The sequence below is a fragment of the Cebus imitator genome, unplaced genomic scaffold (assembly GCF_001604975.1).
Source record: "Cebus imitator isolate Cc_AM_T3 unplaced genomic scaffold, Cebus_imitator-1.0 Scaffold319, whole genome shotgun sequence".
Classification (NCBI taxonomy): Eukaryota; Metazoa; Chordata; class Mammalia; order Primates; family Cebidae; genus Cebus; species Cebus imitator.
The window spans coordinates 847,370-860,615 of record NW_016107634.1 but is presented as its reverse complement, the minus strand read 5'-3'; the positions used below and the strand labels follow the sequence as shown (position 1 = coordinate 860,615).

The window sequence follows — 13,246 nt, the reverse complement described above, 5'->3', positions numbered from 1 at the left end:
ATGAGGAAGGGCTGTCCTTTACTTTATTCTTGAAACATTTCTCCTCCAGTGACCCCGGATTCAGAAGCCACTACAGGATTCATTGTGATGGTGATGACACTTCGGAACCACATCACAGCATAAATTAAAAGAGCAAGATGCCTTTGATAGTCATAACCGGCATTACACAAATGAAAGCAATTACTTTGAAGCAGTATATGAAGCTGAAAGGCACTACTGTCTGTCACTCAGTGCAAAGAATAGTGTCTCAATATGGATTCTAGTCAGTACTATTAACTTTTAAAATTTAATCCTTTCTTTGTTGATAATAAAGGTAAAAAAAGGGCCAACCCTGATTACACCGTTACAAATCAAATCCAGTTAGTTTGCAATGGAATGAAGGCAGATGATATTTTCATGAGAAGTACTCATATGTTACATCCTCATATTTATATACTGTAGCACATACAGCTTTTTGGTGGCAACTGTATATGCCAATTTCTTATTTGTTGACCAGAGTAATGAACTGTACTTTGAAATTTGTACCGAAATATGAATGGGACCAGGTGAGGTGGCACATGCCTATAATCCTAGCACTTTTGGAGGCCAACGGGGGAGGATCACTTGAGCTCAGGAGTTTGAGACCAGTCTGGGCAACGTGGTGAAACCCTGGCTCTCCAAAAAATACAAAATTCAGCTGGGCATGGTGGTGCATGCCTGTAGTCCCAGCTACTTGGGAGGGTGAGGTGGGAGGATCGCTGAAGCTTCTGAGGTTGAAGTGAGCTATGATTGCACTACTACACTCTAGCCTGGGCAACAGAGTGAGACCCTGTTTCCAAAAAAACAATAAGTAAGTAAATAAAAAGTATGAATGAAAAGGGAAGTGATGGCATGAATAAAGGCACAGAAGTGAGAAGAGCAGGATCTATCCGGGAGAATCTGCATAAACAAGGCAGAGAGCTTCAACAGACTTTATGATGCTCAGGAGTCTGTACCCAGGATTCTAAACTATGAGCTTCACAGGAGAACAAAGGGAGAAACTCAGAAAGAAACTGATATAGAGAAAGAGAAATGTAGAAGTATGACAACCTTGGCCAGGTGCGGTGGCTTAGGCCTATAATCCCAGCATTTTGGGAGGCCAAGGTGGGCGGATTGCCTAAGGCTGGGAGTTCAAGACGAGCCTGACCAACGTGGCGAAACCCCGTCTCTACTAAAAATACCAAAATTAGCTGGGTGTGGTGGCATGCGCCTATAATCCCAGCTACTCAGGAGGCTAAGACATGAGAATTGCTTGAACCCGGGAGGCAGAGGTTGCAGTGAGCCAAGATCGTGCCACTGCACTCCAGCCTGGGCAACAGAGTGAGACTCCATCTCAAAAAACCAAACCAAAAAAAAACCAGTATGACAAGCTCAAGTATGACATTAGTTAATTCTAAATGGATGGATGTCAAGAAGCCCAAAAAGATGCACAACTGTAAGCCATGAACACGACCAAACAGATAGGGGCTCCCTGCAATAGTTGTCACCCAAAGTCAATGTTCACAAACAATGAATTGGCCACATAATTAACTGTAAATTTACTTCACAAAGAGTTGAAACGAGAGTTGTTTTAAACAAGCAAGGTGCCTTTGTGGATTGTTGTTTATTTGTGGCGCTATATAGGGTTCGCCCCTGGATAAATAAGGGCTGTGGTTCTCTTGCTTGAGAGTGATTGTAGCAGCAGTCCCTAAAGGTTTTGAAAAAAAAATCACCCTGGCTAGAAGTAAAAGTAGGGTAATGCTTAGCTGGAAATTAATCATGTGCATATATGGGAAAATTATATTTAGCTTTCAAAATTTTTATTTGGAAGCAAAATTTTTAGTTTTTAAGAACAGAGCTGTTTCATAAAGCCAGCTACACCTGTGATACAAACTCATCTCAGCTCTCTTGCCTTATGCCCTCTCTCTGTAGCTCAGAGACCATATCCATTACCCAAAGGGACACAGGGAGGGCACACAGACCTTCTTTAGGAGAGAAGTTTAGAAACTGATCCACTTCGTGAGGCTCCAGCTTAATTTTAGGAATAATGGTCTGGCACGAGGAATCAACCTAGAGGAAGAATTTCAAACACAGTTTTTAAAAAACAGTCACAGCCTTGAAGACCCACTCAGGAGAGCTATTTGTCACTCTGTCTTCCTCTCAGGACAACCTGCCTACTCTGGGGAATAGCCGAGTGTAGCCAGCTCCCCTGACAGGGAGTCATTTTAGTTCTTAACCTTTTTCTCATGTCAAACTTGACATTACAGCTGACAGGACCCTCAGAACTTACTTGAGACCACCCTGGGTAACACACTGAGACACCATCTCCCCAAAAAACACAAAAATTAGCCAGGTGTGATGGCATGCAGCTGCAGTCCCAGCTACTTGGGAGGCTGAAGCGGGAGAATCACTTGAGCCCAGGAATTTGAGGCTGCAGCAAGCTATGATCATACCATTACTCCAGCCTAGGTAACACAGTGAGATCCTATCTTAAAAAAAAGAAAGAAAGAAAAAGAAAAGGACGCTCAGAACTCTAAAGCTGAAAGCCAAATGCTCATGCCCAAGAGTATATCAATATTCTATGTTTTCGTGGTAATATAAAGGCATTTTACTACAAAATATTCTGTACATTTTGAAAGAGTCTCAGGCCTCCACCAGCTTGCCCTGGGGTAGGGACTGTGCACCAAGCTACATCCTTTCTCTCCAGGCTCCCTAATGACTGATGACATCTAATCATAAGATGTCTGGTAGGGAAAGGAGAAGAGTTATCTGGGCCATACACAGGGACAAGGCCATGCCTCTGAGCTTTGCTAGTGACATACTTTACAATAACTCAACCAGGCCAAATGCGGTGGCTCATGCCTGTAGTCCCAACACTTTGGAAGGCCGAGGTGGGTGGATCACTTGAGGTCTGGAGTTCAAGACCAGCCTGGCCCACATGGTAAAACCCCATCTCTACTAAAAATACAAAAGTTAGCCAGGCCTAGAGGCCGCGCCTGTAATCCCAGCCACTCAGGAGGCTGAGGCACAGAACCACTTGAACCCGGGAGGCAGAGGTTGCAGTGAGCCGAGATCATGCCACTGCACTCCAGCCTGGGCAACAGAGTGGGACTCTGTCTGAAAAAATAAAAAAGTAATAAATAAATAAAATAATGAAAATTCCGTTGAACAAGGAGAGTAATATAGACCCAGGGAGCCCAACTCAACAAAGAGACTTAAATAGCTACTGAGAAAGGAATCCTAGCACAGCTGCAGAGGCCTCTGTCTACAACGCTTCATCATCTACACAGATGGACTAAGAGGTGAGTATGTATGTAGTGACACTTTTATGACTCTACTGCGTCTGTGTTACCTTATTCTGAACAGACAGACACTTTTTTTTTTTTCTTTTTTGAGACAGAATCTTGTTCTGCCACCCAGGCTGGAGTGTGGTGGCGTGATTTCGGCTTACTGCAGCTTCCGCCTCCCAAAGTGCTGGGATCACAGGCGTGAGCCACCGCGCCCGGCTACAGGTAGACACTATATCTTGCTCACAACAAATCTGACTAAGGAATGTTCATGAAGTACTGTTTATAACCTGAGGCTCTGAGCTTAAGGAGAGCCAAGACAGGCTTCCAACACTTGTAAGAAGATGCACAAATATGATGCTGGTCTGTGGCCAGACACTGGAAATACCCAGAAAGAAGGTAGAGTAGAATTAAATTCTACTTGCGGTAGGCATGGAATCTAGTAAGGAGAAATCCTTATTTCTTATGCGTTCCATGGGTAACACAATAATAAGTGATATTATTACTAGTAATATTATTCATATTGTTGTAATGTTATTATTGTTAATATTATTCATATTAAATGAAGCAATAGGCGGGATGTTCCTGACTTGAGTAAGGACAACTCAGCATCTCACTACGAAAGTAAAATATTACACAGGAGCTCACATTCCCAGCGGCCACGTACTCTAAGCCATGGATTGTCTCATCACCTCCATCACTCTCTTTCTGCTGCTTAAAAAATCAGTGCCATGGAAAATCTTTTTTTTTTAACCATAGATATTTTCTGTGTTTTTTTATTTTGTAACAGTAATCAAAGAGGGAACGAAATTAGCTTAGCTACGAAATTTTTTCTGAACAACAGCTTTCAAGGAAGCTGGCACCAAATCCACATACCCTTATTAAATGTCTACATACGTATATATACACACACAAAGTCGTATGTCCTTAAATGTACACAGCCACTAACTTCAAAAAGATTAAACACCTTATTGGAGAATGAGAATTCGTATCTTTTAATCCAACCTGTTTATACAGAAGAAAATTGAGCATACCCCAGTATTCATTTCCAGAGGGGGTTCCTCCTTTTCAAATGGGGTGGAGATGGCTGTGATGGTCAGAGTGACAGATGGAACAAGTCCCGGGGGTGGTTCATCTGTAATGGGCTCTGTCTTGATGGTTGTTGAAGGGAAGTCTGTAGACAGGTACCACTTCTCACTTTCCACCTCGTCTGCAGGAAAAAGATGAGCACACGTGTGAACTTGTTCAGGGCATCAGGCATAAGCAAAGCAAGCAACCACTGGTCTTTCTCCCCCAAAAGGCTCAGTGAAGGATGATTGAGAGTGGAATAAAAGATAGAGAGATATGAACAGCAAAGTAAGAATCCATACTTGTATTTGTTTGCATGTGAGCATGCCTAAAGAAACTCTGGAAGGAATCCATTCAAAAGAAAGAAGCTTGGCTTCTGGGAAAAGCAGGAAGAAATCCAGGTTGATGAGGAATAGAATAGGAGGGAGGATTTTGAACGTGCAATGAGCTACTCTTTTTGGTTGTCAAATCGAGTAAATGTGTTATCTATTCAAAAATAAATAAATAAGCACATTTAAAAACATGAAAGGAAAAAACAGCCAGGCACAGTGGCTGGCGCCAATAATCCCAGCACTTTCGGAGGCCAAGGCAAGAGGATTACTTGAGCCCAGGAGTTCAGCACCAGCCTGGGCTACAGTGCAAGACCCTGTCTCTACAAAAAAAAAAAAATTTTTTTTAATGAGCTAGGTGCAATGGTGAGTGTCTGTGGTCCCAGCTACTTGGGAGGCTGAGGCAGGAGGATTGCTAGAGCCAGGGAGTCGAGGCTTCAGTGAGCTCTGATCATGTAAATGTACTCCAGAGCCTGGGCAACAGAGTGAGACCCTGTCAAGAAAGAAAGAGAGAGAAAAGGAAGGGAGAGGAGAGGAGGTGAGGAGAGGGGAAGGGAGGGGGGGGAAGGGGAGAAAGAGGGAGGGAAGGGGGGAGGAGAGGGAGGGAAAGAGTGAAGTGGGGGGGAGAGGGAGGGAGGGGGGGAGAGAGAGAGAGAGAGAAGCAAGGAGATGGCTGATAACCAACAGGAGAGAATGTGAGCATGGTGAGTAGGTCTCTCTCTCTTTCGCCCCAAAGGAAAGTTATTTGGTTTTTTGATATATTTTCACTCCTTTTTTTTGGTTCTCTTCTGTTTTCACTGTGATCCCATCAGGCCTTAAACCTAACTTAGACTTCCAGAAACTCTGCTCAGCCCTTTGGGAGACTTTGGTTTGTAATAACCATCTGCCCTTTGCTGAAATGTACTAAATACTCTTTGGGAGAAAACAGTGGGGTCTTGCCTTGACTTTCCTGATTATCACCAGGCCTGGGGCTAGATGACAACTGAGAGACAAGACTGAACAGAGTGCCTCTGTCACCTAATGTACATTCTTCTCAGAGTCTAAGTAGTACCCTGTTTTTTGGTTTTATTTTTTGAGACAGAGTCTCACTCTGTCGCTCAAGCTGGAGCGCAGTGGCGCAATTTCGGATCACTGCAACCTCCACCTCCCAGGTTCAAGTGATTCTCCTGCCTCAGCCTCCGGAGTAGCTGGGACTATAGGTGCACGCCACCACACCCGGCTAATTTTTTGTATTTTTTTTAGTAGAGATGAGGTTTAATTTAGCCAGGATGATCTCAATCTCCTGACCTCATGATCTGCCTGCCTTGGTCTCCCAAAGTGCTGGAATTACAGGCATGAGCCACCGCGCCCAGCCATGGTACCCTGTATTTCTTAACAAATTGCTTTGGAGCTCATGTCTCAGCACTGCCCTTGAAAAGCAGGGAGAAGGGAAAGAAAGGAAAAGACCAGGGGGGCGGAAACAGCCACAGAACAAGACAAAGCAAGCCAAAGTCCACATTCCTTGGTTGACACCAGTTTTACCAAAATGAAACTCAAAGCAAAGACATGCTCCTTTGCTTTATCAAAATGCTTAAACACACACACCACATTTCACATTCTTAGTGACCCATGACTGTCAGGGGAGCAAAGTCATTCACATTATAAATTTATTTTACATTCAAGAATGTGACTCCAGTTTTCTTAGGAAAAAGTACAATCATTCAGAGCCGCTAGGAGGAAGGGAAGGGCAGACACAGAAACTAAGAAGTAAAATCCATGATTATTAAAATTACGTTTCATAAGCAACTTCCTTCAAGCACAAAACAGGTTCATATTCAAGGCAAATGATTACCCCCCTAAATCCAATTATCACTGAGGAGTTACCCCAGCCCCAATTTATTTCCCGAGGTGAAATAAAGACGGGATGAGCAGGCCTTCTGTTGGTGGACGATGTTTTGCTTTTAGAATGGGGCTGCTGAGTGCTGTGGTGTGAGAGGGATTTCCATCCTTCATGGGGTGTGGGCCACATCTTGGTGAAGGGGGAGGGCGCAGGAACAAAGGGCCCTCTGATGGCAGCCAGAGGAGGGAGACCACTCTGCACTGGACTCAGACGGCGCCCCAGCTCAGCCCAGAGAAGAAGCAACTAAACCACGAGCCAAAAGATTCTGTTGCTTCTCCCCAAGGGAATTTAGGAACTAGAAGACACTGTCTGCTGCAAAGAACACCCACTTAGGATAGTCAGGGAAGGGCTGGAGAGACAGAGACAGCATAGATCCCATTTCCTCCATTCAGCAATGACATGGTGATGCTTTTGCTTGTTTTGTTTTTTGTTTTGGGGACAGGGTCTTGCTCTGTTGCCCAGGCTGGAGTGCACTGGTGGGATCTTGGCTCCCTGCAACCTCTGCGCCTCCCAGATTCAAGCGATTCTTCTGCCTCAGCCTCCCGAGTAGCTGGAATTACAAGTGCCCGCCATGACACCCAGCTAATTTTTGTATTTTTAGTAGAGGCAGGGTTTCACCATGTTGGCCAGGCTGGTCTTGAACTCCTGGCCTCAGGTGATCGGCCCACCTCCACCTCCCAAAGTGCTGGGATTACAGGCATAAGCCACCGTGCACGGCTTATACTTCTGCTTTTTGAAGTCAACACTTAAAGCCTGCCCACACTGAGCAGTATTTATCCCTGGCAGAGGCTGGCAGAAAGTTGATGGTAAGATGAAATATAGCGTCAGTACAGGCTGAAGTGGATGGTAAGGAAGCATCCCTGAGAAAAAGGGTACACACAATGTCCAGGAAATTGTGAGATAAGACCAGATCCGCCGACTATGCAGTGAAGGTGACTGCGATGAAACTTAATTCACAAGGCAAACAAAAGGCAAAGTAAAACAAAAAGTGATTACAAAATTATAAGACAAAATGAAGATGGGTGATAGGATCAGTTCTTCCAGTCTAGTGAGGCCATTCTCAAAGCATGCACATTCGTAAAACGAGGTCAGGACCGCCGATATTCTTAATGCCCAGTGTGTCCCACAGCCCTCTTTACAACAGTACAAATATCACCACTGCTGCCTCAGGGAATGGAAAGCACAGGGCAAGTGATGGTACTTGAACTGTAAAAGGAAACCTTCTCTCTCAAGGACAACTATACATTTTCAAGAGTAAACCCAAGGAAGCGGCTTCTCCTCCCCTGAGCTTTTTTGAGGACAAACAGCTGGTGCTGCTTTCATGTTTCCACTCCAGTACAGCAATTTAGTCCTTGATCCTGAAAGATGCTTTAGAGTCATAAAGGGGTTTAAGACCATCAAGCTCAAAGATACTATTTTTTTTTTTTTTTTTTTTTTTTTGAGATGGAGTCTCTCTCCATCTCCCAGGCTGGAGTGCAGTGGTGCGATCTCTGCTCACTGCAATCTCCACCTCCTGGGTTCAAGTGATTCTTTTGCCTCAGCCTCCCAAGTAGCTGAGATTATAGGCGTGTGCCACCATGCCTGGCTAGTTTTTGTATTTTTAGTAGAGACAGGTTTTCACCATGTTGGCCAGGCTGGTCTTGAACTCCTGACCTCAGGTGATCCACCCGCCTCAGCCTCCCAAAGTGCTGGGATTATAGGCTTGAGCCACCACACCCAGCCTATCATTTCTGGATGAGGAACATGACACCCAGGCCTAGGTCACACGGCAACTTAGAAGCAGAACCCAGATCTCTGTACTCTGGCCAGTAATCTTCCCATTAACAAGAAAACTTTGTATGTGGATAAAGATTATGCATACATAATGCTCACTATGGCATTGTTTATAATCACAAAACACTGGAAATAACCAAAACATTAAAAAGCAAGAGAAAAGTTAAGTCAATTACAGTGCATCCATACAATGGAATATTTATGCCGACATTAATATTACATGTATAAGGTATTTTTAATGACAAATGAAAGACACAATGAAACATTAGGACCAAAACTCTAGATATAAATTTATATACTATTAAAGAAGAAAGTGATAAAAGAATCAAAAGAAATATGCCAAATAGTAAGCATCTCTGGATAATCATTCAGAACATGAATGACTTTTTCTTCTTTTTCTTTAAATTTTATAGTACTTCTAGATTTCCAATCTTGGAACACTACTGTCTTTGGATGAACACACAGGGATGTAGCCTGCTCTACTTCATGCCTTAGGCTGGTAAGTAATGGATAGAGGCTCTAATTGCCCAAGGGGCCATTTAGAAGCCCTTGACTCAGTGAGAATCAATGAGTCCCTTATTATGTAAATAACTTGCATTCCTGGCTCCAGATCTTCCTCCTCCCTCCATCCAAGACTTCTGCTTTAGCATTTTGCAGGGTCCTCCCACCATGGGCTGATCTCCATCCATAGCTTGGCCCAGTGGCTTGATGTGGCCATTGATATGAGAGCTTTGTGATTCAAGTAGAGTTTTGGAATGTGCTTGCAGGATGGAACATTGCCATCAGCATGAGAAGAATGAGCTAGGGTAATCTACGGATCTCAGGAGAAGGATGACAGCCACATACAGCAGTCCCCCTTAGAGGACCTTAGCCAAGACCAGCCAACTATCAGCTGACCTTAGAGACGCCAGTGAATCTAGCTGAAACTAGCAGAACCACTCTGCTGACCCCCACACAGAAACAGACACGTGGACTATGATAATGACAAATGACTAAGTGACTGAGTTTTGAGGTGGTTTGTTATGCAGCAACATAGCTAGCTGATACAGTATAGCTGAATGTGTGAAGAACAAATTAAACCCATTACATTAGAATCTATTACAATAAAATTACTACATACATTTCCAAAATAATTCTTCTGAACCATCAACTATGGATTATATCAATAAATATTTGTGGATTGCCTGATTAGACCTACTAGTTACATCATAAAATACAAAATGACTTCATATGAAGAAAGTCAGCCAGTAAGTAGTTTGGTGAGAACAGCATTCCAGTGGTAGTTGAAATGAAAGAAAAGAGCTTTCATTCTGAACTATTGGGGGTTGGCTTGTACTCTGTTCCTCAATGGAAATAAATACCAAATCACAGAAAACAAAATGACAAACGTAACCTGTGAAGTAGGTGTTAGCGAAGGACAGAGTAGAGGGGAAAGAGCAGAATATGCACCACATTGTTTCTCCATGATCTTATTTTTGTAGTTTTATTTTATTGGCAAAATAGATCAGTAGAACCACTGGCTTGAAATTGGAATTATCCTTGGATGTCTTAGTTATTGGCTAAACTACAAACCTAAGAGTCAGTAGACATTCTACACCCTTTAATTTCTAAAACTTGAAGCTGAGATACCAAGTGGAAAAAATTAAAATGTTCTTTCCGAATTGTGTTTATAGGTCTTTTAAGCGTTGTGTCAGACGAAAAACATCCCTGGTAAGTTTAGCAGGGCACAGTGTGGAGAGTAAGAACAATCCCCATAAACAGCTTCCTGTCAAAGGTCAACTCGACTGGCACATTTTCTCAGCTTCACCACTCGGCTGTCGACAAGAAAATAAAAACAAGCCACTGATCGTGGTGAGAAGCAAGTCCTTTACATCCGAAGACCAAATGGAGCAGCCATGAGCAATGGGGCTAGATACCAAGTTACCAAATCATCAAGATGGACAAAGAGACTGAAAAAGACATGAACTCAAAGCCAAGATACTAGCAACACCAAAATGCAGATCGTCCATCATTTCCATATGCGCCACAGACAAGCACATTGAATGGATACTGATCCCTAGGAAAGAAAGAAAAAAAAAAAAACAAACCCTAAATTGGGAGTTGGCATTATCTTTATTTTTAATGAAAATAAAAATTCAGGATCCCAATCCACTATGCCAAAGGGAAAAATTAAGCTGAGAGCTGAGTCATTTCCTTTTGTTCCTAAGCACAGTTACAGATCAAAGATTAAAGATCTCCACAGGTAGACATTCTATGTTCACCTTTTTTTTTTTTCTTTAGACAGAGTCTTGCTCTGTCACTGCAGCCTCGATCCCGCCACCTCAGCCTCCTAAGTAGCTGGGACTCCCAGGCCTGAGCGATCCTGCCACTCAGGACTACAGGCATGCATCATCACACCCAGCTAATTTTTGTTTTCATTTTTTGTAGAGATGAGGTCTCACTGTCTTGTTGCCCAGGCTGGTCTCAAACTCCCGGGCTCAAGCAGTCCTCCTGCCTCAGTCACCCAAAGTGCTGGGATCACAGTCATAAGCACTCAGCTTAACATTCATCTTATCTTATGAGAAGTGTTGATTTACTGAGCACGTGATGAATGCATAACGGACTATTCCCCTAGCTGTTCCTTTTCTCTTGCAGCACATGGATTACCATACCCTCCCTCTTTCTCATTCAGCCACTTTTTCTTTAAATACTGAAGTCCTCAACATGGAGAAAGGCATAGGCCACAGATTGTTTCTGATTCCGTGTTTATCTGCTCTGGGTATGTCATTAACCTTGGCAAAATCAGTACCTAAACTGACTGAGACCTGTGTCAGATACTTTTTGGTTTATAACATATATACAAACACACATATATATATACATGTGAACATAGAGAGAATGGTCATTTATTCTGAAAGAGAAACCAGATGAGGTACTGCCACTTACATGAGAGAAACACATACACAGTTTGTCCTTGAGCAAATCAGGTTTAAACCGTGCAGGTCCACTCACAAGCAGATTCTTTCAAACAAACATGAATTGAAAATACAGTATTCATAGGATGCAAAACCCGAGTACAGTGAGGGCTGAATGTACATCCATTTACTATTTATGTAACATATCTAAAGCGAAAAGGAAATTTTATAGATGAAATAAATATGCCTTGTCTAAATCCTTGAGCATTTCATTTGTTTGCCCTTTGAAAATTTTCAAAGGAGTTGGCAAACCTTGACCAAATCTTTTAATGTAAAAATCTCTTAAAGGAAAAATACAATGGCTGGGCTCTGGAAGCTGGGGAAGGGGCAAGAATTCAGTTAAGTGTGTCAGAATCATATTAAACTACAGCCCACTACATGCTGTAAATATTTACTACATCCTTTTTTCTTCAATGAAGAAGTTATGACTCTCATTCATGAATATCCAAAGTAACTATAATCACTAGATTAATGTGGACTTGGCTTTCTTATACTAATCTAGCACTGCAATGGCTAAGCAGACAGAGAAATCATTATTTTACTTTTTTCAAAAAATAAAAAGGGGAAACATCATTTATTTTTAAAATCTGTTTGGAAAAAAGTAAATGGTAACACCACAAAATGTGAGGCATAGCAAATTAGTGTGTATTACAAACCCAAGCTTCAGATGGAAGAGATCAACTGTTCCTCTGTCTATCCCCCCAGTCACTGTCAGGTTCTCTCTGTGGCCGAGTATGGTGAAGGACCCAGTAGATACACACACCTTCCTCTTCTATCTCCAGGTGTAGCCACTCTACGATGATTCAAACCAATGTTCTTGTCATCAGCTCACACTATATGTGAGGAAGACACATGCACCTCATGTCTGTGAGTTTCAAGTCTCACTTCCATGGACCATGTCAACATCAAGACCTCTTCAACGATGCAAAGCAAAAACCTAAGCCATCTCTGACTCACCTCTGCCCCACCCTCAGCGTATCTGATCTTGTGCTTTTCCTGCTGCAGTTTTCAACAAATCATTTCAAAACCCATTTTTTTCTCTGCCATCGTGTTATATACCTTTCCACTTCTTCCTGGATAATTGTATCTGTGCACACCTTCACTGTTCTCACACAACAGCCATGAGAAATTATTATGTATTTCTTCTAAGCTCCAAAAAATGCCATCCTATGTTTCTCAGTCCCTGCTTCCCATCAGGCAGAGATCAAACCCTGGTCCTTGCCCTCCTCCAGGCTGTCCCATTTACCCCACGTGACTTTGCCCCAGCAGTATCTGCTCACCTTTACCTCACAGACCACTATGTTCATTCCCACCTGAGAACACAGCTCCATGAATTTAAGGTATCCATAGTGAACCAGCTTACCCAGCCATCCCTTGCCACTGAGAGCCCTACTAAATTTGTCAGGAGGAAGATGATTCTTATCCATGTTCCCGGCCCACCCTCTACAGACCTGGGACAGCCATAGTTAACAGTCCTTTATTCCACCATTGACTATATTTGTGGTGCAAAGGTAGTATTAGACCACTTCCATGTTAGCATATTTTATGCTAACTTGTGTCCATAGTCTATATAATCTGCAGCTTTGCTCTTATATCATTTTACAGGATAGGGTCCATGTCTGGTTCTCTCTGAACAGTCCTCATCCAGCACTACAGAGTTTCTTCTTTAGGAAGAAGACCAAAATTAAAGGACAATGCAAATGCACACCTAGCATCCCAATTTAACACAAAGGAACATCACTGAAATATAGTAACTCATAAAGACAACCTCCACGTGGTGAGGTACAAGACTTGCTCATTCGAATACAAGCTTTTATTTCTCAAATTATAAAAGTATCCACAAATATTTTGCTGGGATGCTTCTGCTTATCTCTTTTAACCTCATTACATGTTTTTCTTTTTTTTCTTTTTCTTTCTTCCTTTTTTTTTTTTTTTTTTTTTTTTTTTTTTTTTTTTTTT

General features: G+C 42.5%; 1 protein-coding gene across 2 annotated transcripts in view; it reads right to left on the bottom strand.

Moving 5' to 3' along the window:
* CREB3L2 (cAMP responsive element binding protein 3 like 2) overlaps nucleotides 1-13,246 on the bottom strand; it is a 135,703-nt gene that overhangs the window by 37,876 nt on the left and 84,581 nt on the right. For both annotated transcript variants that reach the window (XM_017504296.2, XM_037729859.1), the window contains exons 3-4: nucleotides 4,319-4,494; nucleotides 1,980-2,067 (exon numbers count right to left, since the gene is read on the bottom strand). In XM_017504296.2, the coding sequence (XP_017359785.1) occupies nucleotides 1,980-2,067; nucleotides 4,319-4,494 (264 nt within the window). The remainder of the gene's footprint in view (nucleotides 1-1,979; nucleotides 2,068-4,318; nucleotides 4,495-13,246) is intronic.